The sequence below is a fragment of the Mizuhopecten yessoensis genome, unplaced genomic scaffold (assembly GCF_002113885.1).
Source record: "Mizuhopecten yessoensis strain PY_sf001 unplaced genomic scaffold, ASM211388v2 scaffold716277, whole genome shotgun sequence".
In the NCBI taxonomy this organism is placed as follows: domain Eukaryota; kingdom Metazoa; phylum Mollusca; class Bivalvia; order Pectinida; family Pectinidae; genus Mizuhopecten; species Mizuhopecten yessoensis.
Window position 1 is genome coordinate 425,277 of NW_018480036.1, and position 21,431 is coordinate 446,707.

The 21,431-nt window shown below is 34.5% G+C and overlaps 1 protein-coding gene across 1 annotated transcript in view; it reads left to right on the forward strand.

Moving 5' to 3' along the window:
* Nucleotides 1-13,641, forward strand: part of LOC110442538 (calcitonin receptor-like) — an 82,440-nt gene extending 68,799 nt beyond the window's left edge. Inside the window, exons 7-12 of the mRNA XM_021486192.1 lie at nt 1,271-1,331; nt 2,907-2,973; nt 6,895-6,977; nt 9,278-9,413; nt 10,066-10,107; nt 11,278-13,641. Of these exons, the coding sequence (XP_021341867.1) occupies nt 1,271-1,331; nt 2,907-2,973; nt 6,895-6,977; nt 9,278-9,413; nt 10,066-10,107; nt 11,278-11,577 (689 nt within the window). The 3' untranslated portion in view covers nt 11,578-13,641. The remainder of the gene's footprint in view (nt 1-1,270; nt 1,332-2,906; nt 2,974-6,894; nt 6,978-9,277; nt 9,414-10,065; nt 10,108-11,277) is intronic.
* Nucleotides 13,642-21,431: the final 7,790 nt, after the last annotated feature.

The window sequence follows — 21,431 nt, forward strand, 5'->3', positions numbered from 1 at the left end:
GGTTTATGTTGTATATAATATCGTGGAAGTATTCAAAATTAGAGAGCGAAAGAGAAAGATTTTTTTTTTAATTTTGAAAGAAAGAAGCCAAAAAAGTAAAAACATTCTTTGTTTAATTCATTTACAGTTGATCTCATTACGTAACAAATCATGTTGTCTTCCCGTCTGTTTAGACAATGCATAATTTTCCTTCTTTTTCGTGTATGTACAGGACGTTTCTTTTCCGTGAAAATAACAATTTGTGTGTCTTCTCTGCACAAATTATATTCCTGGTACAATGCAAGATAAATTCTTGAAATTATTATTTTAAACGTGCTTCCTTTTAGCGCACTCAAATTTAAGTGCATTATTTAAGTCGAAGAGAATTAAGCATTGATTAATCAGTGGATCCAACCTATATGCAATAGGACATTATAAACAGAGGCTTGAATTGCACTTTAATGATTTAGAGCAATACCTGAAATGCGAAAAGCACTGAAGAAAGAATAGCTTTAAATGATGTGTGTTTGCAGTATTTCCATGCCGTACATTCTGATTCCTGTCGTTGATTTCAATAACACTGTATCTTATCATTACTATTAAGGACACCTTTTCTATATATGTTCGTTCCATATACAGTGCCGTCGGAATTATTTCTTAGAAATATTACAGACACCACTCAAACGAATCAAGATGTACCCTAAATACATCCGGATGTGGACACTTTACTACCGGGGATAGTTTGATAAGACAGCCGAGCAATGTGTTTGCTGCGAGCGTCAACTGGAATGAGGAATCCTGTTATTATTACGGTGATACATTCTAATCGATATGAACAGGATTTTCTCCATTCCTTCTTTTATCAATTTCAACAGTAAGATAAAACACTCAGCCAAAGCTATACTAGAGTGATGTCAGATAGACACGGCTTGTGTGGTTTTACAAATTAAATTTAACTTATTGTTGATCATCGTTCACATGAAAAACAGACAATATATTTGTTTTATATTTGCCGACATTCTGCACCCATCATATACTAACCACTTCTCCATGTTATCCACCACACTTCACAATAACTATGATTTTTGATACTTTTAACTTCGCTATTGATTTGTTGATATTGTGCATTCTTTAAAAAAAATCCAATATTTACTAGTAACACACCCATTCACATCAAAAGACTGTTTGAACAGCTATTTTGTTACTGATTGTGTACTGAAAACTAAACAATTAAATTGGTGTCATTTAATATGTATTATGCTATGATTATTATGCTATTATTTTTATGCAGGTATTCCCCTCCTCTCATCCACTATCTACGCTATAATTCGCGGTATATATGCCAACGAAAGGTGAGACTGTCTATTGTTTTTCATTTAACACGTATATAATAATTTGTGTAGCAAATAATGGAATATACACTGAATAATTTTGAAATACAGTGTACCATGCCATCTCGGCTTGTTCTTGCTGTTCCTGTCTGCTGGTTTGTTCTTAAAGAAAATAGTTGTTTCAATACGCTTACAGCCTCAGTTGGTTAAGTTCGTCCGCGATTTGCTTTCATATTTATGAACAGCTACATGTATCAAATGTGGTCTTCTGTACCAGAAACTCAACGATGAAGGATGCATTCATCTGATATGTCGTGTAAATCTTGCATTTGACGATTTAGGTTCGTTTAAGTTTTTCAGAAACAATCAAGTAGTATTTACATCATGCATTTATTTTTGATTTCGTTAAGAGACATTTTAAAATCAATATATATTAATTTTACAATGTTGGATTACGATATTGGTATACTTTCTAAATTATGGACAGACAACACGCATGAAATGAAGTTATTTGGCTCAAAACATAAATTGAAAATATAAATAGAACGATAATTGTACTTTCTATTAGATATAGATCTTATTTATCTTTTGATTAAAATGTCTGTCGATTAAATGTCCTTATCAGTTTAGTTAACGGTTATAATTATATTACTGTAGACAGTTTCACTGTGCAACGATGTAAGGACTGCCATGATTAAATTCTGACTCATACGTTTATAATAAACGTAACTTAATCATCGAAATTTCATTCAATTCCATCTATCGTCAAAGTAAAGTATTTTTATACTTTCAATAAACTAATAATTTTGTTTACATTGTGTATTTTATTTAAGTTCCTGTCTGCTATTTATGTCGGTTATATTTCGCGTGATAGTCATTCACTCAAAACCTGAGATCTCTTCCTTTAAGATTCCCTCTCAACAACACAGAAAATGTAGCTAAGTGTTGGACAGTGTTTGTTTTGGCGTTATTATAGCTTTGGTACATAATTATGATAAAAACATCATACCCTGCGGGATTTTAATGTGACATGATAAAGATGAAATAAATCAAATATAAACAGCAACAGTATTCTGAATGTTAAAATCCTTCAGCGGGGCTAAACCGGGATTCGAGCCCTGGACTTTGGATCTAGGGGAGGTAACTGTACAGGAAAAACACAATTTAGTGGGACAGATATTCCTAGAGATACTAGTTGTAATGTACAATTTGATCCTGACAGATGATAAATATGCCGACGCTACCTCCAGTAGTAAGTATGTATGTGGGCTCCGGAAGTCGAGCCTCAACAGTGTGCTGACAACATTGATTGCTTATCTCTAACTTTAGTAAAACAGGAACCGATAGTAACCTAAAATTAAATCATATCACCTAAATGTTCCCGATATATTAGCAAGAGTTTTTTTCTGAATGACATCAGCAAAACACTGCAGTTACAGCTTAATAATGTTCTTAACGTTTTTGATTCTGGACACAAAATGTCCTAGATAAGCACATTCAACAGTGTCTCTTATAAAACTACACTAATTCATGATTTGTGATTATATTAATCGTATTTTTTGTTTTATCCATGCACATATTTCTGGTATATTTCAGTTGCTGGTCTACTAGCTATGAAGATAAAGAATGGATATTTTATGCCCCTAATTTAACCTGTCTCATTGTAAGTATTTTTTTTGCCTACGTTTTTTCCCGAGGAAAAAAGTATGGATGGAATGTTCATCAATAAGCTTATTATTCCATTCAAATGTAAATGCAATTTACAGCCACGAACTAACACGACGCAAATGTTTGCTAAAATTACATGACAAATCTGATGATATCAATGAACTATTTATAATTACAACATATAGTTTGATAATAGTGTGAAAAGTACACGTAATTGAATTATATGACTGCTGATGTTCTTGGATTGGAATTACAAATGGAATGGATAATTTACAAACCGTTATAAGGACTTTCAAAAAATAATTGTAAGACGTTAGGGTATATCTTTTGACTCTAGCCTTACTTTTACATGAGCATTCAGGTGAAAGTCAATGTCCATATTGTATATTTCAATGTTAACACGGTCTCCATCTTGCCTAAATACTGATAGTTGCTGTTGTGCTTAGCTATTGCGTGTTATGAGGATCATTAAAGTTGTATCAATATAAATTGCTCCTAAAGGGTTGGTAAGTAAACCATTATCCATTTTATCGAAAAGATGTAACATACATGAACACAGTATTTCTATCAAGGGAGATATTTCAGCCATCTTAGTAAAAATAATTTAGACTATTTTATACAAGAAAAGATATTTGTTTCGGAAAATAGAGCATATGTCTCCCCTTTTAAGCCCATATTCATGTTTGTATTCTCCTTATTTGGCATTGACGTGGACGTGGATGTACCGACAACCGAAATAAAGTGTATTGCACATCATTTATGTGTGATGGAGGTATCATTTAAATCATATAAAAATGTCCTAAAAGGTTAAAACTTTACAGCCCTTGCAGCTTTTTAATTTAGATTTTGACCTTTGACTTGGAGAGGATGTTTATCGTGACCTTTTCAAAACGTATTAACCGCCTTCTTCGGCAAATGGTTGTATACTTCAGGTTAATGATTAACCCTTTCACCCCTATGTAAATTTAGTAAACTCCACCACGTATTGATCTGGTTGAGTCCATCATGGTCTACAGTGGTGAAAGGGTTAAAACCGTAATGCTAGGAAACGGCTTCGCTGGATATCTTACACTAATTTGCTAATTTGCAAATTGACCTGAGTTCGAAGTCACAGTTATCTAATAGCAGTGCATTGTATACCTTCATTGCCAGATAAATGCATTTCAAAAGATTGCCAACTTATAAAAAGACGAAGAAGAAACGAAAGAGAAACAAACTTATACATTCTGTCTCCCTTTATTCTGAGGATGGAAATAATAACATTTCACTTTAACGAACAACACATTTGGTTGATAACGGTATTTAATTTAACCATTTGAGTCATTTATTAACAAAAACCATCGTATTATCTCTCTCCGTTTCGAAAACACAAAGTTCAAACAACAATTTTAAGCACGTCTATGTCTGCAGTTAAAAGTGATAGTTTTGGTAAATGAGTAATACCAAATTACAAGTGAAATATGATTGTGAAAGAAAGCAGATTCATATCTCATAATATTACATTTGGTCTGGCTCTCCTTGATTATTATTGGCTTATCCATGTTCTAACTGTAGCCTTCGGTCAAATTCACTCTATCAGGTCCACATAACAACGTATCGAACTCGATTAAAGATTAAATAACATCAAGTTAGTGTCAATATACGATATTTATGTTTAAATGATGTGTCATTCAAAAAGGGCAATCAATACATAAGCTTTCTAGTGGTATAGCACATAACAATATAAAATATTAAATATTAAATTTATTTAAACGATAATATCTTTACCAAAATGCAAAAACAATTTCGGGTGTTCTCTAGTCTTTTGTCTCTACACTCACATAACAAAGAATTTGGGTAAGAAATATTTTACGAAGTATATTGAATTCGCATTCTCAGTCTCTATTGGGCTAACAAAAGAAAAAATGCCGTTGCTTTTCAATCTAGTTTGAAAAAGAGTTTTTAATCAAAAAGGTAACAATGACATTAAAAAGACATCTCTAAAACATGATCGTTAGTAATGGAATGCTTTTTAAATGTTATCTTACGTATCCTCTAAAGACAAATTTTCAGTTATGATGACTTATTCTTAGGAAAAAAAAGTTATGGAATAGATGTATTCAAACTCATATATGTCTAAATCATTTCTGATGAAGTACATCATACACCCTTAACGTCTATGGGGTTCATAGACTCACTCATTTTACCAGACAAATGTAAACGATAAGATACAAGTCGGGTATGATTTGAGGCCCTGAGTGGTACATAAATCGTGCGGTTAACTAGATGTGCCAAGCACGCTACGGTGAGCGTACATAAATCTAACCGATAAACTAGAGATGGCCATGTGTATTAAATCTGAAACGGAACATTTTCTGTGGTCAGTGCTCCCCTATGTACCATTATGGATTTCAAGAACACAAAGATGGTTAATTGGGCCCGATTGTACCATTCCAGGTTTATTTCCACCATACATGCCATTGCCGTCAGCATTTTTTGCAAAATATGTATATCGACTATTTAGTAGTGTTGGCATTTCGATGTTTGACATGCCAATATTTTAGTTTGTTCACGATAAACAGTTAAATTATTCGTAAAAAATGAAGCCTGCTGGTGATAATCGCGCCATACTGTTGTCTCCTTAAATCGTAGCTATAATGTAAATCCTAATCGGAATGGACGTTAAATGTCAGCGGCTTTACCATTTCTACCGACGACATCCTTTTCAATCATGTAGTCCATTCCGACGATGCCCCCTAGGAAAAACGTCACAAATAGTGCCTGTCCTTTTCTTCTAGAAGTCTGAAGGTCATGATATATAAAACATTCAGAGAAACAGTGCATGTTTTCTGCCATGGCTGTAAGTATGGGTAAGCAAATACCAAACCTATCGATCATTTCAACAAGCTGTCTAGGATTTCAGCCGAAAGTCATTGGTAGTAGTGAAACCTTAACAAATACAAGTGTAAGCTTCTATTACTCTATCAGATGGTTATGTGCAGGATAGAGATATTCCGCCCGAGGGTAAATAATATTTGGGCTAAACCTAAATTAGGTACCCAAGGGTTGGATATTTCTATCGTATATAATCTACACTTGGTGCATTTATTTTCCTACATCGCCAACTACTAATGTAACCCATTCTTTTGACCGAGATGTGTAGCCGTCATCTTGTGGCACATATAAATGTATATAATATTAAACCAATATTTGAATTATCTATACCACGTGTAACAGTCCTTCACAGGTTAGTTTATTCTTGAATAGCTATGTAGAAATGGAGTTGTTCATGTTCTATATCCTTGTAGGTCAAAATTAAAACGAAACATGATACAGTAATACTGGTATGTGTATGCCATAAATGTGATTGTTTGCACCCGACGTTAATATACGTCAATTTGCATACGATCATGGCAAAAGAAACTGACCAGTAATTCTAAAAGAGACGTATGATATTTTGTTAAGTATGATGTTCATTCTCTGCTTGTCTAGAAACATTGTCTGACCAAGTCCAGTGAGCGAATTAATGATAATGACGAGACGCACGACTCTTGTCTATGGTTACTCTTTATGTCTTGTCTATCCTTATGTGATTAAGCTATAGGTCAGTGCAGGATTAGATCACAATAACACGAGGCAAAACACATAATATATCTACTGTATATATCCCAGTGGTCAGTATATCATGGCAGTGCTTTAACGCAATGTTTAATTGTTGGGATCTGGTAATTTGGTGATGGTAGGGATCGATAACGCCCACACGTTTGTGAAAAGGAAACATTTTGTGATACAGACTTAAAAAACAGGATAATATACAACAATGGTCGTATTCAACTTAAAAGGCCAAAAATCTCATTGGACGAACATGTAACACACGACTGTTTATTTTCGTGGAATGAAGCTCATTCATGTATATAGTATTTTCCTTTACTTGCAGGTAAATTTTATATTTTTATGTAACATATTGCGGATCCTTCTCACACAACTGCAGTCTCACCCTAACGAACCAAGCAACTTCCGGTAGGTGGTTATGTGTTCTATTGTCATAATTCCCTAAAATCATGATAATAAGTCTGATTTGAAAATAAGCCCGCATTGACAGAAAGTTTAGATTTCCTTGCGGGTTAACATATGGCGACAATAAGCCGTCTTTGAAAATACGCCGGCCTTAAATATATTTATAAATTCCAGAGTGGACCTACATTTTCCTGGTGGACTTTATTGGGATTTACACGTATTCATCGTTCATGATTGAATTGCAACAATTCGATCAATAAATATCTAAAGTTGATTTCGTTACAAAACAAATTGCAGAACATTAAATATTTTGTCTTTTTCCATACGAATAAATGAAAGGAAATAATCCATCAATGTTGTATTGTCAAAACGATTTTGAAAATAAGAATGCCTTGGAAACAGGATTACTTTCAAAATAAGCCTGGGATTCCTGACGCGAGCACGTATAAATAAATCATACAGATTATAAGAATATAGAATATATAGATTTCACAACCATTGTCAACTTGACAGTTTTAAAATCGCGAACAGTTAAAAGAATTACAACGCGAACATTCCAACGCGTTTGGATAAGTAATTAAGACTCATATGAGGTGTGATGCGTCTATAGTTAACACTTGAACACAAAAGAAATGAAGCAAAAACATAGGAAAGTATTACAAATATTAAGATACAAAGTGTATGATTACACTGAATATAGAGTGTAAAAAAAATTTGGTCTACTATTTGTAAAATTTATATATTTTTTCATATTTATCTTGTCATGCTTAACTTTCTAGATTCTGATTGGCCGTATTTACTCTCTCAACGGTATACTCAAAACAGCCAAACTTGGGACTACGTTAGCAGATTCTGTACTTATTCAATAAATAAACATGTACTTTAGGTAACCGGACAATAAAAATAATTTTATAGAATCCAATCAATAAGAAATATGTATTTGCTTAAATAAAATGCGCAGTCTACGTACTTATATTGTTGATACTTGATTGTGATTTTCTGATCTCTAAATAATAATGAATGTCGGCCAAACCTGAGGCTACGTTCGTTGATTAAAAGAATCCGTGCGTGTATTATTACAGGTACATGTTATTTTGATTGGCTGACGGGTAAGAGAAAAGAACTTCCTAAAATATCAATTGCATTCGGTCAAACATACACGGGGTATATTTCTTTTATCATGGCAACATTCGTGGCGTACATATTGAAATATGCTACAGGTATTTATTTTTATTTTTACTTGGCGACACATTCCAGACAAAAACATCAAAATGTGAGGTCCGCTGGCAAGCGGGACTAAAGTTTGAAAAATGAATGGAATCCACGCATATTTTATGAGGCTTTGTGTTCCTCATTGATTTGATTAGTCGATAAACGCCCCTCAATGTTATTTAATTTAACATGCCGGATGATTGCCTTAAGTTAGTTTCTCCATTCCAAATTCCAGCCCGATCAGTCCAGACAATGCCTGTCCGGATTTGATTTTAGGTCAATCGTTAGGTGTGTCTGCAAACAAAGTCACGTTTCAACTGGTTGTTCCTTTTCGGACATTATTGTTTCTGTAAATGTATGGAGGTTTATCAATTAAATATCCGTTACTTTTCGGTGTTGACCTTGGCTAAGTATAAATGGAAGTTATTGTTTATGAGATAAACAGTTCTATCTCAATCCTAGTTGGAAGCTGTTTCCTGGGGATTGTATATCTAAATTATGTTCCCACTTCCACCCAATTCTGTAAAATGTCAAAACGTAGGACATATTCGAAAATAGAAGAGTTATATTTTATTTAAGGAGTGCAAAGACACTTTCTCAATTTCATTGATGTAACTACGTATGCGAAAAATGAAAAATGAGAAGATGAATTCTGCGAATGGTTATTCATGATATCAAAAGATTTATGATACTAAATGTGCAATTACTTGGGAGTGTGCTACGTTCTTCTCTCAACATGACTCTTTCTTGTCCATTCTTAAGTATTGCATTTCGCACTATTTCCCAGAAAGGTTTTATCATCATACTTGTAATTGTACTAATAAAGTATTGTTTGCTTATTTTTCCGGTATTCTTTTTGAGTTGAACATCTAAATAATCTTTTTTGTAGCCTTTGTAAGAATTGGATCTTCTACAGGATTGTAAAGTGTCATTCTTATAACCCGATGCTAGTATTGTGCCGTACTTTTGGCAGTAATATGGGTCAAATTTGTTCAGGCGACTTTGTAATCAGTTGTAGTATGTAAAAGTAGGAATTTTCCCTATAATTGTCAGAGATCTTTAAACCCACACTGGTTTCTTGTGTTTAACAGGAAAGCCGTAAAGGCCACGTTCGTGCTGATCCCGCTGTTTGGAGTACAGCTATTTGTTACAATATACAGAATCCCAGTTAACAAACAGGCCGGACTAGAGTACGAGCGGTTCTCATTATTTTGTAACAATTTACAGGTAAAGTTGTCTTTTTCATTCTTCATGATGTATGTTGTATTCAATATAATTTTCAAAAACAATTTTGACATTTTAGACAGTGTAACATCAGGAATGTCTTTTTGATACAAACTTCATCTTCTGAGCAGTAAATTTATATCTTAACATATGAACATATAACTTTTAGTGTTGTCCAATCAGAGCGGTACTTTGTATTCACTGCGTAGATTTTCAGTTTCAAGATCAGGTGAAGCGACGGCTGTTTACATAGTTGTTTTAGTACACCTTTGCAACATTCATTATGGCAATTACTACACAATTGATATATTTTAGATAATAGCTTCGCACTAGCTAAACATATTGATAATCTGCCATACTGTTAAATGCATATGGCCTACATCGGGACACCATTAAAATCCTTTATTTATTAATGCATCGGAAGCAGTGAAACATATGCTGTTTTGTTATGTCACTAACTTCTGTTCTATAAGACAGTGGTTCTATACATCGTAAATGTGACCACTTGTGACACTGACGGTATAGTTAACTGGCACACGGATGTACATGTACAATGTATGTGTACCTAACCGTACCGGTCCTCGTTATCCATAGGCGTAACGTAACCACCATCAACAAATCATGAATATGTTACATTATCTATTTTCCATTACAGGGATTCTTCGTCGCCCTCATATTTTGCTTCCTGAATAGCGAGGTAAGCGACATCGTGCTGTTTCCGTGCTCATTAAAACAGACAGCCGTAAGTGTCGCTAGCTTGCTCAGTTTACGTATGGAAATCAGAAGAATGAGAGGTATATCATGCGATACTTCTTTATTAAAGGGTATTCGTATTTTGCTTCTGTTTTAGGACGTGATATACAACTACAGGCTATCGTTGTTTTAAATATCATTTCTAAATTTTGATTTGCCGATTTTCAAATATAGCGTTTTCCTAATTTTGTTTAAAATATAACTTTTCTATTATGTAATATCCCTTTTGTATTTCATGTCTAGTGTATCGTGCCATATGAAACAAAAGACTTCAACGTGTCTTTATTTAAATTCGACGCGCAGCTGATGGCGGAATCATTATATTTGAGTTTTTGTTGTCGTTAACTATCTTCTGGTTTCCATACTGTACATTATTAAAAGCATGCGGCATATACGTACATGCATGTTTGTAGGTTTGTCGTATATTTTCTGCGCTTTTGTGCATAAAACGACAATGTTTACATGGATGCATAAAGTATATCTATATTCAATTCATGGTCAAAAATATAAAATCCATACCTGCATGCAATTTTGTTTTTGGATCATACAAATGGAATTCGTGCTTTGACACCATCTAGTTCATTGGAGTAGAAGGCATTGTTTAATTTTGGAACGACATCAGTTTATTTTATAGACTCTGGTGTCTTTTAACCTACCTTACCCTCTTTGTGTTATCTATACACCACACATCCAATATAACCTATTCATTATCTCTTAAACTTTTATTATTTTGACTCCCTTCATATCTTAATTATTTTCACATGCCATGCTAATGACTTTAAAAATAATCATTTTTATCTGATTTCAATACTAAATCAACATTGCCTTTAATGACCACAGTTGTCGATGGGGCGTTAAATTCAAACAAGCAAACAAATAAGCAAATTGAACACCATCCAGTTGATTTTATGTCATGATGATCATTGATTACAAGCCGAATTATCTTTCCTAGAAAAGAATTGACCTGTTACGTACTAAAGAGTTTTTTTAACAGGAGATTAAACTCCAAGTAAAGTAATCTTTATGTTAAACGTTTCCCGTTTTACCATATACATTAAGTGCGTGTTAATGTACATTACTGGCGGCATATTGAGTACATTGGAATCAATTGTAGGTGATCACCCACCTGAGGAAGACGTGGAGACGTCGGATAAGAGACAGGTCACTTGGAGGGTCCAAACGTCTAAACACAACTCTTAATCAGACTTTATCGTTTAACACCGACACTCTAGACAGAAAATCGTCTGATAAACGAAACCGGAAAGAGAATTATCAAATGGACGATAACGTGAATGGAGACGTTTTTTCAAAGGACAGCAGAGGAAATGACATCAGGTATAACCCGGTTCCAGCAACCGATGAGGAGCTTTGCTCAATGCCTGAAAATAATCACGGAAAATGTATGCTGCATTGAATAGCAATTCGTAGTTACATCAAACTGGCCAATGCATCGGACACGTTATCATTATGGCGGGAAAGGCCATTGTCTGTGACCCGACCAAATTAATTGGAATTTACAGAAAGCATGCTCTGCTGCCGTGTTTTACAACAGTGCCACCATTGTATAACCTGCTGACGTGTTTTATAACCGTACATGTCTGACTGTCAGACATGCTCAGTTATCGTTGGCAATGCTTCAAGTCCTCCACAGACTAAAAGTGACGTAGGTGGATAAGTGTGCATACATATCTAGTACATGTAGGTATATCGGGCATCGAGTAAGAACTAAGGTCTGGCACTGTTGATGACATTTTGTTCCACTTGACCCAAGTTATATCACATTCAAGGAAGATGAGTTCACGAACTAATCTTTAACTGAACTTGACGACCATTTTGTTTCCTTACTTAATTCCAATAATCGTTTTCGCTGCCACCACGCTGACTGTAAACTTGACTTGGTGACAGATCTAATACTAACATGTGAGCATGTTGGATAATTTACAGATGTTTGTTAATGGAGACCGTGTTAGGTTTTATTATGTAACAGCTTGATGTGTAATTCAAAATCACAATAATCGTCAACCCGGGGAAAATCGACGGCAACAAATTACATCTAGTGATGAAAATGTTTTGAAAAAAAGGAAATTCCGAGAGCACAAATATTTTTTCGTTATAATCGGTGAATAAAAGTGCAAGACAGGCAAGACAGGAGATGAACAGCTACGATGTTTCTGAAAACAAATGTTTTTGTGTATCAGCACTTTCCATTGAGACTACAGACTATAGAAAAGTGTTGAAGACTCTTTGTTTGGGTTTTTTAACCTAAGTCGATAAACTTTAACGAAGACCCCAAACTTGTCTTTGTTTTATAGAGACTGCTACTGATGGATACAATCAAATCTGTAATATGTACCTATTATATTTATGTATGTACAACACGCATCAGTTGTACACAAACGTAAAGGAAAACAACGAAACATGCTTCTATTGTAACTGGTGTATCGGCCTTTGGATGCGGTGTAAAACAGACATGTATTAAAAGCAGATTCTGCAAAACAAAAACGTCTGTCCCGGCCGCATATCCTTTAGGTATATAAATGTTACATGATGGAGCTAGATATAGACACAGATGGTCAATGTGCTGAACTGGACGCGTGTTCACAGTTTGCTTACTTTAGGAGCGACGACATGTATATCAAACAAGTGTCGCGTTCCTGACCTGTGTTCGTGGGTAACAAATAGAAATAATACACTCAAGTTCAAACATCATGTAGCCTCAAGTGTTTTGGATGTGTCCAACAGACTGGCTTCATGCGTATTTTTATTAATAACGTGACAATCATCCGTGCCATTTTCATAAAAATTCATGGATGTACCTCCAAGAGATGAGCCTATGTGTATAATAACTTTTGGAAACCATATTGCTCATTTCTTGGTTGGTCCATTGATCATATTAACATTATTTAAAACAAAGTCCTTCATACGCTGCTACGCTCATACGACTAGCTGTTTTTTACGTATATTCACACTGAAAAATGGAACGCAAATCGTCCGTTGTTTCCGCCCGAACTATATTTTTGAGCCTGTTTCATTGGAAGAGGTATCCAATATTGGACATGGGACTACCTACCACCAAGAACTATATATACTTCTCTGCTCCGTAAAATAAGCACAATTATCATCATGATAAAGGCATAGCATCATTGCAAGATTGCACACTTTTTCTAATATTTTCACCTGTGCAAATATTTAAACATTCTTTCATACTTGTGAAATACTGTTGAATTTCGGTTTGTATAATTCACTCTTCGGAAAATATGCCATGTGCTATGTAAAGTTATTACTTGCAAAATGCTGTAAAAATCAGAACTTGATTGGTCAGTATATGGGCCACAGGCGTTCGGTTTACAGTCTCAAAGTATTAAGTCTTAACGCTAATGGTTGTAACTTCAAACTAAAAATGCTATGTTTCAGACGAAAATAGCAAAGTCAAGACTAAATATTTAATATCATGTAATATATGAAATCGATTTTACATTCAATCGGTTTTTGACAATTTCAGTATCTGTGAAAAGTATTCACATTTGAAATACGACACGTGCATTGTCACCATAAATGTGTGCGTATGACCAATTTACTATCTAAATACCTTGAACACACATCCATCCGCTTACGTCTGTGATATTATTGGTGTAGTTTTTGCTGTGTAAAAGTGTTCCATTTTGAAAGCAATTCTAATGGCAATATATTTTTCTGTTCTTGAACTTCACTTGAATCAGTTAATTTAAGTACAGAAAGCATATCAAAAATATCATTTATTTGACATTGAAATTATTTCATGCATATTATATGTACTCAATATATTAACACTATATAGCACTGGTAGGACGTTTAAGTACAGTCATACATTGGTTTATTGCATCTTACTGTCCGGAACGATTCATCCTATATATTGTTTTAAAAGGGATTAAATGTATAATTTCATCACATTCTAAGAAAAAATCGCGTTAGCATTTACGTATTCCTATTATCAAAATATGTGTGCACATCATATCACAATCGGGATTCGTTTGTAAAAAGATTTAAACTCGTCCTGCATCAACATATTATCATATATAATAATTTGTTTGTGTTTTATAAACTCTTTCAAGTACAAAGTTATAGTTTGTTTCATGAAATAATATGACCCATACATATACATTACGTCCCGTAAACGAGGAATGGGGACTTATTGAATTCTTTCTTCCTATCATTATTCCTTTTTCTAATTACTACTAAATTTTCTTCGTCGACAACTTGTTTCCGGACATTTTCTCAGAAACTACATACCGAATACTTATAAAACTTTACAAGAACATTGATGGGGATGAGAACATCTAATGTAGATGTACAGAACGTGTCTCATTTCCCGATCGGCCACCAATCATAATAGGCTATATTTACATTTCCACTGCAAGTTTTATGAGCGTAACTATAAAAATTGCATTCATAGGTCTATGAACGCAATTAGTTCAGCATCATTTCGAATGTTCTCCTTTTTCGCCTCGAACAACATGATACAACCGCTAGAAGCAAACATTCTGATAAAATTAGGCTGTTCCTGTTATCTTGTTTACGCTGACGTCATAAACACTTCAGTATCGGAAAAATGAAGGACTATCTGACTCCAGGATAATGATAAGTAATAAATTCGAATGTCAATATCAGCTCGCTAAAGTGTATGTTATTGATTTACATTCGTACCGGCATGGAATTCAAAAATGCGTTTCAATCCTTATATAATTTATCAATACGTGTATGAGTGATGCAAAGGTGATGCTATCGGCCTTTCTCTGTTGTTGTTTTTGCTACAACTCAGTATGTAAGGATATTTCTTTTCAATGCATCATTTGCAAATACAGGTTCGCGGGGCCATCTGATACGTTACCGTCTCCCGGTCTTCGTTACAATATAGCATATGCTATTTGTGTTACATATCTAATAAACATGTTTGAATCTCTGAATGAGAATATTGTCCATAGTAGTAGGGGTTCAAAAACCGTTTCAGGTAACACGTGATTTGATGTGATGTAATCTTATCTTCTCAATGTGAAGCTTTACACCTTCATTCAAAAAAGTTGATTACACAACAGATGAATTTGATTCCATAACAAACTTGTTTCGTGAATGCTTATTTTGCATATTTACATTTGAACATAAACTTACTGCTTTCAGTAGCATCCATACACTGTACTTCTCTAAAATATGTGTATGATGAGTACAAGACGATAGTTTAATTCGCTTTTGGCTAAGCTATTATTAAGTTGATTATCCTGAAACTGTTTGAGATGTTTGAAACTTATTTATATGTTTGAATTCGAAGTTAATGAATAATGAAAACACTGGCAGTAATGCATTAATATATTTTCTAATATATAAAAGTGAAAAAGAGTAGAAATCAAAATGGGAAATACAATAGAGATCAATCCTAGTAACATTTTTATATAATTAATTCTTGTTGTGCCACTGATCTTAGAACGGTTCGACCAAAATAGGGGCGTATGGATACTTCAGACAAATGCTGCAGAAAAACGAACTTAAAGCATTTAGAATTATCATCATATCGAAAGAGTTAAAACGTTTAAACACACATGTTTATGATATATGTGGTGCAAATGTCGACAACTGTTACTTTATGTTGACTGGGTTGAAGCTACTTGAATCATTACCCACCTTCACTTGGCTTTATTTTGCTTTTCTATATGTAACAAAATGACTGCATCTGTTGACTATATATTTTTTTTTTTATATAAGTCATGTTGTTAATTCAAGTCTGTATGTTTTACCGAGGTATACACAAGTCTGTATGTTTTACCGAGGTATACACAAGTCTGTATGTTTTACCGGGGTATACACAAGAAAGCGTTCCATGTCTATGTCCTTCTTTTCATATCTCTCTCCAGTTACAAGTAATTTTGTTTCTTAGTTATGGCACTGAAATAGTAGTCATATTATTTTACATTTATTAATCGTTTGTTATGTTATAAACCTTCAGCTGAAAACATCAACCCATCCGTAATATTTTCCATAGTGGTTAACACTGTGCAGGAATTCTTCATTTTATATTTGTATGTATATCGCTCATTAGGCATAAACATATTTCTAATGTACATTTCAGTTGACAAAGGTACCCATGTATTGCATCAAACATTGGTTATTCTACTTTGTGTGGTATCGGTGTTACAAGGTGAAATGTTGTCCTATATATTGTGAAGAACGTTGACTCGTGTACAAAAATAACGAGTATGATGTTGTCTCATGATGAAATCCATGTACAAGGAAAACTTATGCATATATTGTATTTTGTGTAATCTTATGAGAGAAATTCCTGCCGAATTAAAATGTACAGAATAAACTACTTATGTATAGGTTGTTGTTATTTACATAAAGATGCACGTCGTCTTTGCTATCTCGGATTTGGCTTGTGTTTCTAATTAACATTTCGTTGCTTTGAAAATTATCTTCTTCAATTGACTTTGATACTTCTGACAGCAATACGTTCTTAATTCTAGAGAAGCCGACTCCGTCTTACAGTATGAATAAATATCCACTACAGCAAAACAGAATGAACATTGCGTATTGGTACAGTATAAGGAAACATTGCGTGTTGGTACAGTATAAGGAAACAGTGCGTGTTGGTACAGTATAAGGAAACATTTCGTGTTGGTACAGTATAAGGAAACATTGCGTGTTGGTACAGTATACGGAAACATTGCGTGTTGGTACAGTATAAGGAAACATTGCGTGTTGGTACATAATAAAGGACACATTGTGTGTTCGTACAGTATAAGGAAACATTGCGTGTTGGTACAGTATAAGGAAACATTGCGTGTTGGTACAGTATAAGGACACATTGCGTGTTGGTACTGTATAAGGAAACATTGCGTGTTGGTACAGTATAAGGAAACATTGCGTGTCGGTACAGTATAAGGAAACATTGCGTGTTGGAACAGTATAAGGAAACAGTGCGTGTTGGTACGGTATAAGGAAACATTGCGTGTTGGTACAGTATAAAGGGCACATTGGGGAACGCTCTAATACTGAAACAGGTTGCGTGTTGGTACAGAATATGGAAACATTGCGTGTTGGTACAGTATAAGGAAACATTGCGTGTTGGTACAGTATAAGGAAACATTCCGTGTTGGTATAGTATAAGGAAACATTGCGTGTTGGTACAGTATAAGGAAGCATTGCGTGCTGGTACAGTATAAGGAAACATTGCGTGTTGTTACAGTATAAGGAAACACTCCGATACTGGAACAGGGTGTGAAGATAATAATACGCATACAAATATATATGGGGAACGCTCTGATACTGAGCAGAGGGTCTGTGGGTAATAACATGCGTAAGGGAACGCTCTGTTCTGTAGATAAAAACACGCATACGTATATATATATATGAAACACTCTGATACTAGGGTCTGTAGGTAATTTCACGCATACAAATATATATCGGAAACGCTCTAATACTGGAACATGGTGTGTAGGTAATAATGCGCATACAAATATATATCGGGAACACTCTGATACTCAGAACAGGGTCTACAGGTAATACTACGCATACAAATATATATTGGGACAACTCTTATACCGAGAAGAGGGTCTAACACGCATAAGGGAACGCTCTGTTCTGAAGGTAATAACACGCATACGTATATATATATAGGGACATCTCTGTTCTGTAGGAAGAAATACGCATAAAAATATATATCGGAAATGCTCAGATACGGAGAACATGGTCTGTAGGTAATAATACGCATAAAAATACATGGGGTACGCTCAGATACTAACAACAGGTTATAAAGGTATAAACACGTATACACATGTATATCGGAACGCTCTATTACTGGAACAGGGTCTGAAGGTAATAATACGCATACAAATATATCGAGCACACTCTAATACTGGTATACAAATATAAACGGTAAAAGCTCCTATACTGAAAAGAGGTATGTAGGTAATATTACTCATACAAATATATATATCTCGGGAACGCTCTGATACTGAAGCAGGGTCCGTAAGTAATAACACACATACAGATATTTATCGGGAACGATTTGATACTGGAACAGAGTCTGAAGGTAATAACACGCATACAAATGAATATCGGGAACGCTCTGATACTGAAACAGGGTCCGTAAGTAATAACACACATACAAATATATATATCGGGAACTATCTGATACTGAGAACAGGGTCTATAGGTAAAAACACACATACAAATAGATATGGAGAACGCTCTGAAACTGGAACAGGGTCTGAAGGTAATAACATGTATACAAATATATATCGGGAACACTCTTATACCCAGAACAGGGTCTGAAGGTAATAACACGTATACAAAAGTATATCGGGAATGCTCTGACACACAGAACAGGGTCTTCAGGTATTAACACGCATGCAAATTATATCGGGAACGCTCTTATATTAAGAAAGGATTTAAAGGTAATCCCATGCTATATAAACAATATCGGGAACGCTCTATTACTGGAACAGGGTATGATGGTAATTATACGCATACAAATATATATGGGGAACGCTCTAGTACTGGAACAGGGTCTGAAGGTAATAACACGCATACAAATATAAATCGGGAACGCTCTTATACTAAGAAGAGGGTCTGTAGGTAATAACACTCATACACATATATATATCGGGAACGCTCTTATACTGAGAAGAGGGTCTGTAGGTAATAACACTCATACAAATATATATATCGGGAACGCTCTAATACTGAAACAGGGTCTGAAGGTAATAATACGCATACAAATATATATCGGGAACACTCTGATACGCAGAACGGGTCGGTAGGTAATAATACGCATACAAATATATATGGAGAACGCTCTGATACTAATGACAGGGTCTGTAGGTAATAATACGCATAAAAATATATAGCGAATGCTCTTATACTGAGAAGAGGGTCTATAGGTAATAACACGCATAAGGGAACCTTCTGTTCTGTAGATACATAGTAATAACACGCATAAGGGAACCTTCTGTTCTGTAGATACATAGTAATAACACGCATACGTTTATATATATAGGGAACACTGTGTTCTGTAGGTAATGACAAGAATACAAATATATAAATATATCGGAAACGCTCAGACACAGAGAACGGAGTCTGTAGGTAAAAACACGTATACAAATGTATATCGGGAACGCTCTTATAGGACTCACACAACTAAATCATTTACTATATATTATTACCAAACATTTTAGCTAATAACTTTAATATTTGAAGTTCAAAACTAGTGACAACTGTCTAGATTCATAAATACATACCTTGCAAAGGCTACAAAATGACTTTTTTGGTAGGTTTAGTGGCATATTGGAGTGTCACAGCGCCAAGAAGTTGACAACCGGAAGTTTACAAGCAAAACCGGTGACCCAAAACAGAAACGCCCCCAGACATTTTGCCCCGGTGCAAATCCGCACACAGACATGGAAATATATCAAAAGTATATATTTTTCAAAAGTTAAATACCTGAACATTTCATTTATCTAAAAATCTGTCATCAGTTCCTTATTAAACTCCTTCAGTGGCCCAGTAATTAGCCGGAACTTATTTCAAATAGGAACTACAAACGTATGAAACACTTGCTGATTGGCTGATTTAGTTGTGTGAGTCCTTAAAGGAAAACTTTACTTTTTAAAATGTTGAAATGAAGTCTGTTTTTGAAAGTATATACATAACCGAGTAAAATGGTTAAGTTTGGTGGAAATAAAATGATAAGGTATGAAGAAAAACCAAGTCATAGCCCCTGATATACATGTGCTATTCAGAGACAGCACCAAACAATTCTCATTTCACTTACTTAACATTAACCTCTAGCACACCAATTTAGCACACACTCAGCAATTTCATATTTTGCACACACATTTATTACCCATACCATTCACATATTTTTGAAAAGAAATCTTGGTGACTCAGTTTCTGTAACTTTTACTGTATCTTAAGCAATCAAATACTTAATTTGAGTAAATTTGATAGAATTTGGACAATTTAACACACTTAAAATTCACACAAAACTCCAAAATTCTACACAAAACATGAGTCATAAAAGGTTATCAGATATCCATCTCAACTGATCAGCTATCAATTATACAGACTAACATATAGCACGCCTTGCTCCCTGGGGTGCCGGCACTTTACAGGGAGAATTTTGGGGGTAGGGGAGATGTAATGCTATAAACAGTTAATTATCTGAGTAAACACACAACAGAAACACATTAAATCAATAAACAAGATGTTGGTGAAGGTATATAGTATGACAGGAATAACCATACATCTACAATTCACTAAAAAAATGGAATTTAAGTTGGATTTAGCCAAAAAACCTATATGTGACACATACACATACAGATACTCACATGTGCAACTTTTGTAAAAGCTTGTTCTGTGGTGCTGAGGGGCTACTTGCTGTTCATAGTCTTGTTGCGCATGGTATAACTGTTATATAGAGACACACAACCTATGACAAAATGAAAAATTCAAAAACCATAAGACTCAACAAAAAACATGTTCAAATCTGGAGGGTCTGAATATGAAACTATGACAGTACAACTTCAGTCAGAAGCCAGCTAACAACTATCATACACTTGGAATGACCACATTTATTATACCGAACAATAAAATGGTGTTTAATGCTGAATTGTGCTTTAAAAAGTGTGAATAATGTGCTATGTAACTTGTGCTAAAATCTGTGGTGTACTTTTACACATGGGGGTATGCTGAAACAGGTTATTTAAGTTTCAATTTGAAACTTTTTAGTGATATTGAGTTTTTAAACTAGAATTTAATCATTGCTTTCTTTTAAACATAGATAAAAATGTAATTTGAATGAGGGAAGTGGCCTAAGAATGGCTGAGAAGAGGTGGTTGGACAGGGTGGGGGAGAGGGGGGGATGAAAATTGTGCAGGACAGCACACTATATTTCTGTTCTATGAAGATTTAGGTGCTAAAAGCTAGTACACAGATCATAATAGTACTATTGAAACACATACAGATTTATTATTTCAGTAAATTGAACACAATCCTAATAAAAACCTGAGTATTAGGGTCAGTCCAACTATACTGGCTTTAGCACAGAGCCATATTTAGCCCAGATTTAACCCAATTATCAAGTTTTATCAAGTTAAATATATATTCACATACTGAACAAAATGTGCTAAGACCCAATAAAAGTGTATGTATATAAAAAAAAACTGTCTGGAAACACAGAAAATGTGTGAGAGGTCAGGTTCATTGAGCACATGGCTATTTACCTTAAAGGACTCACACAAC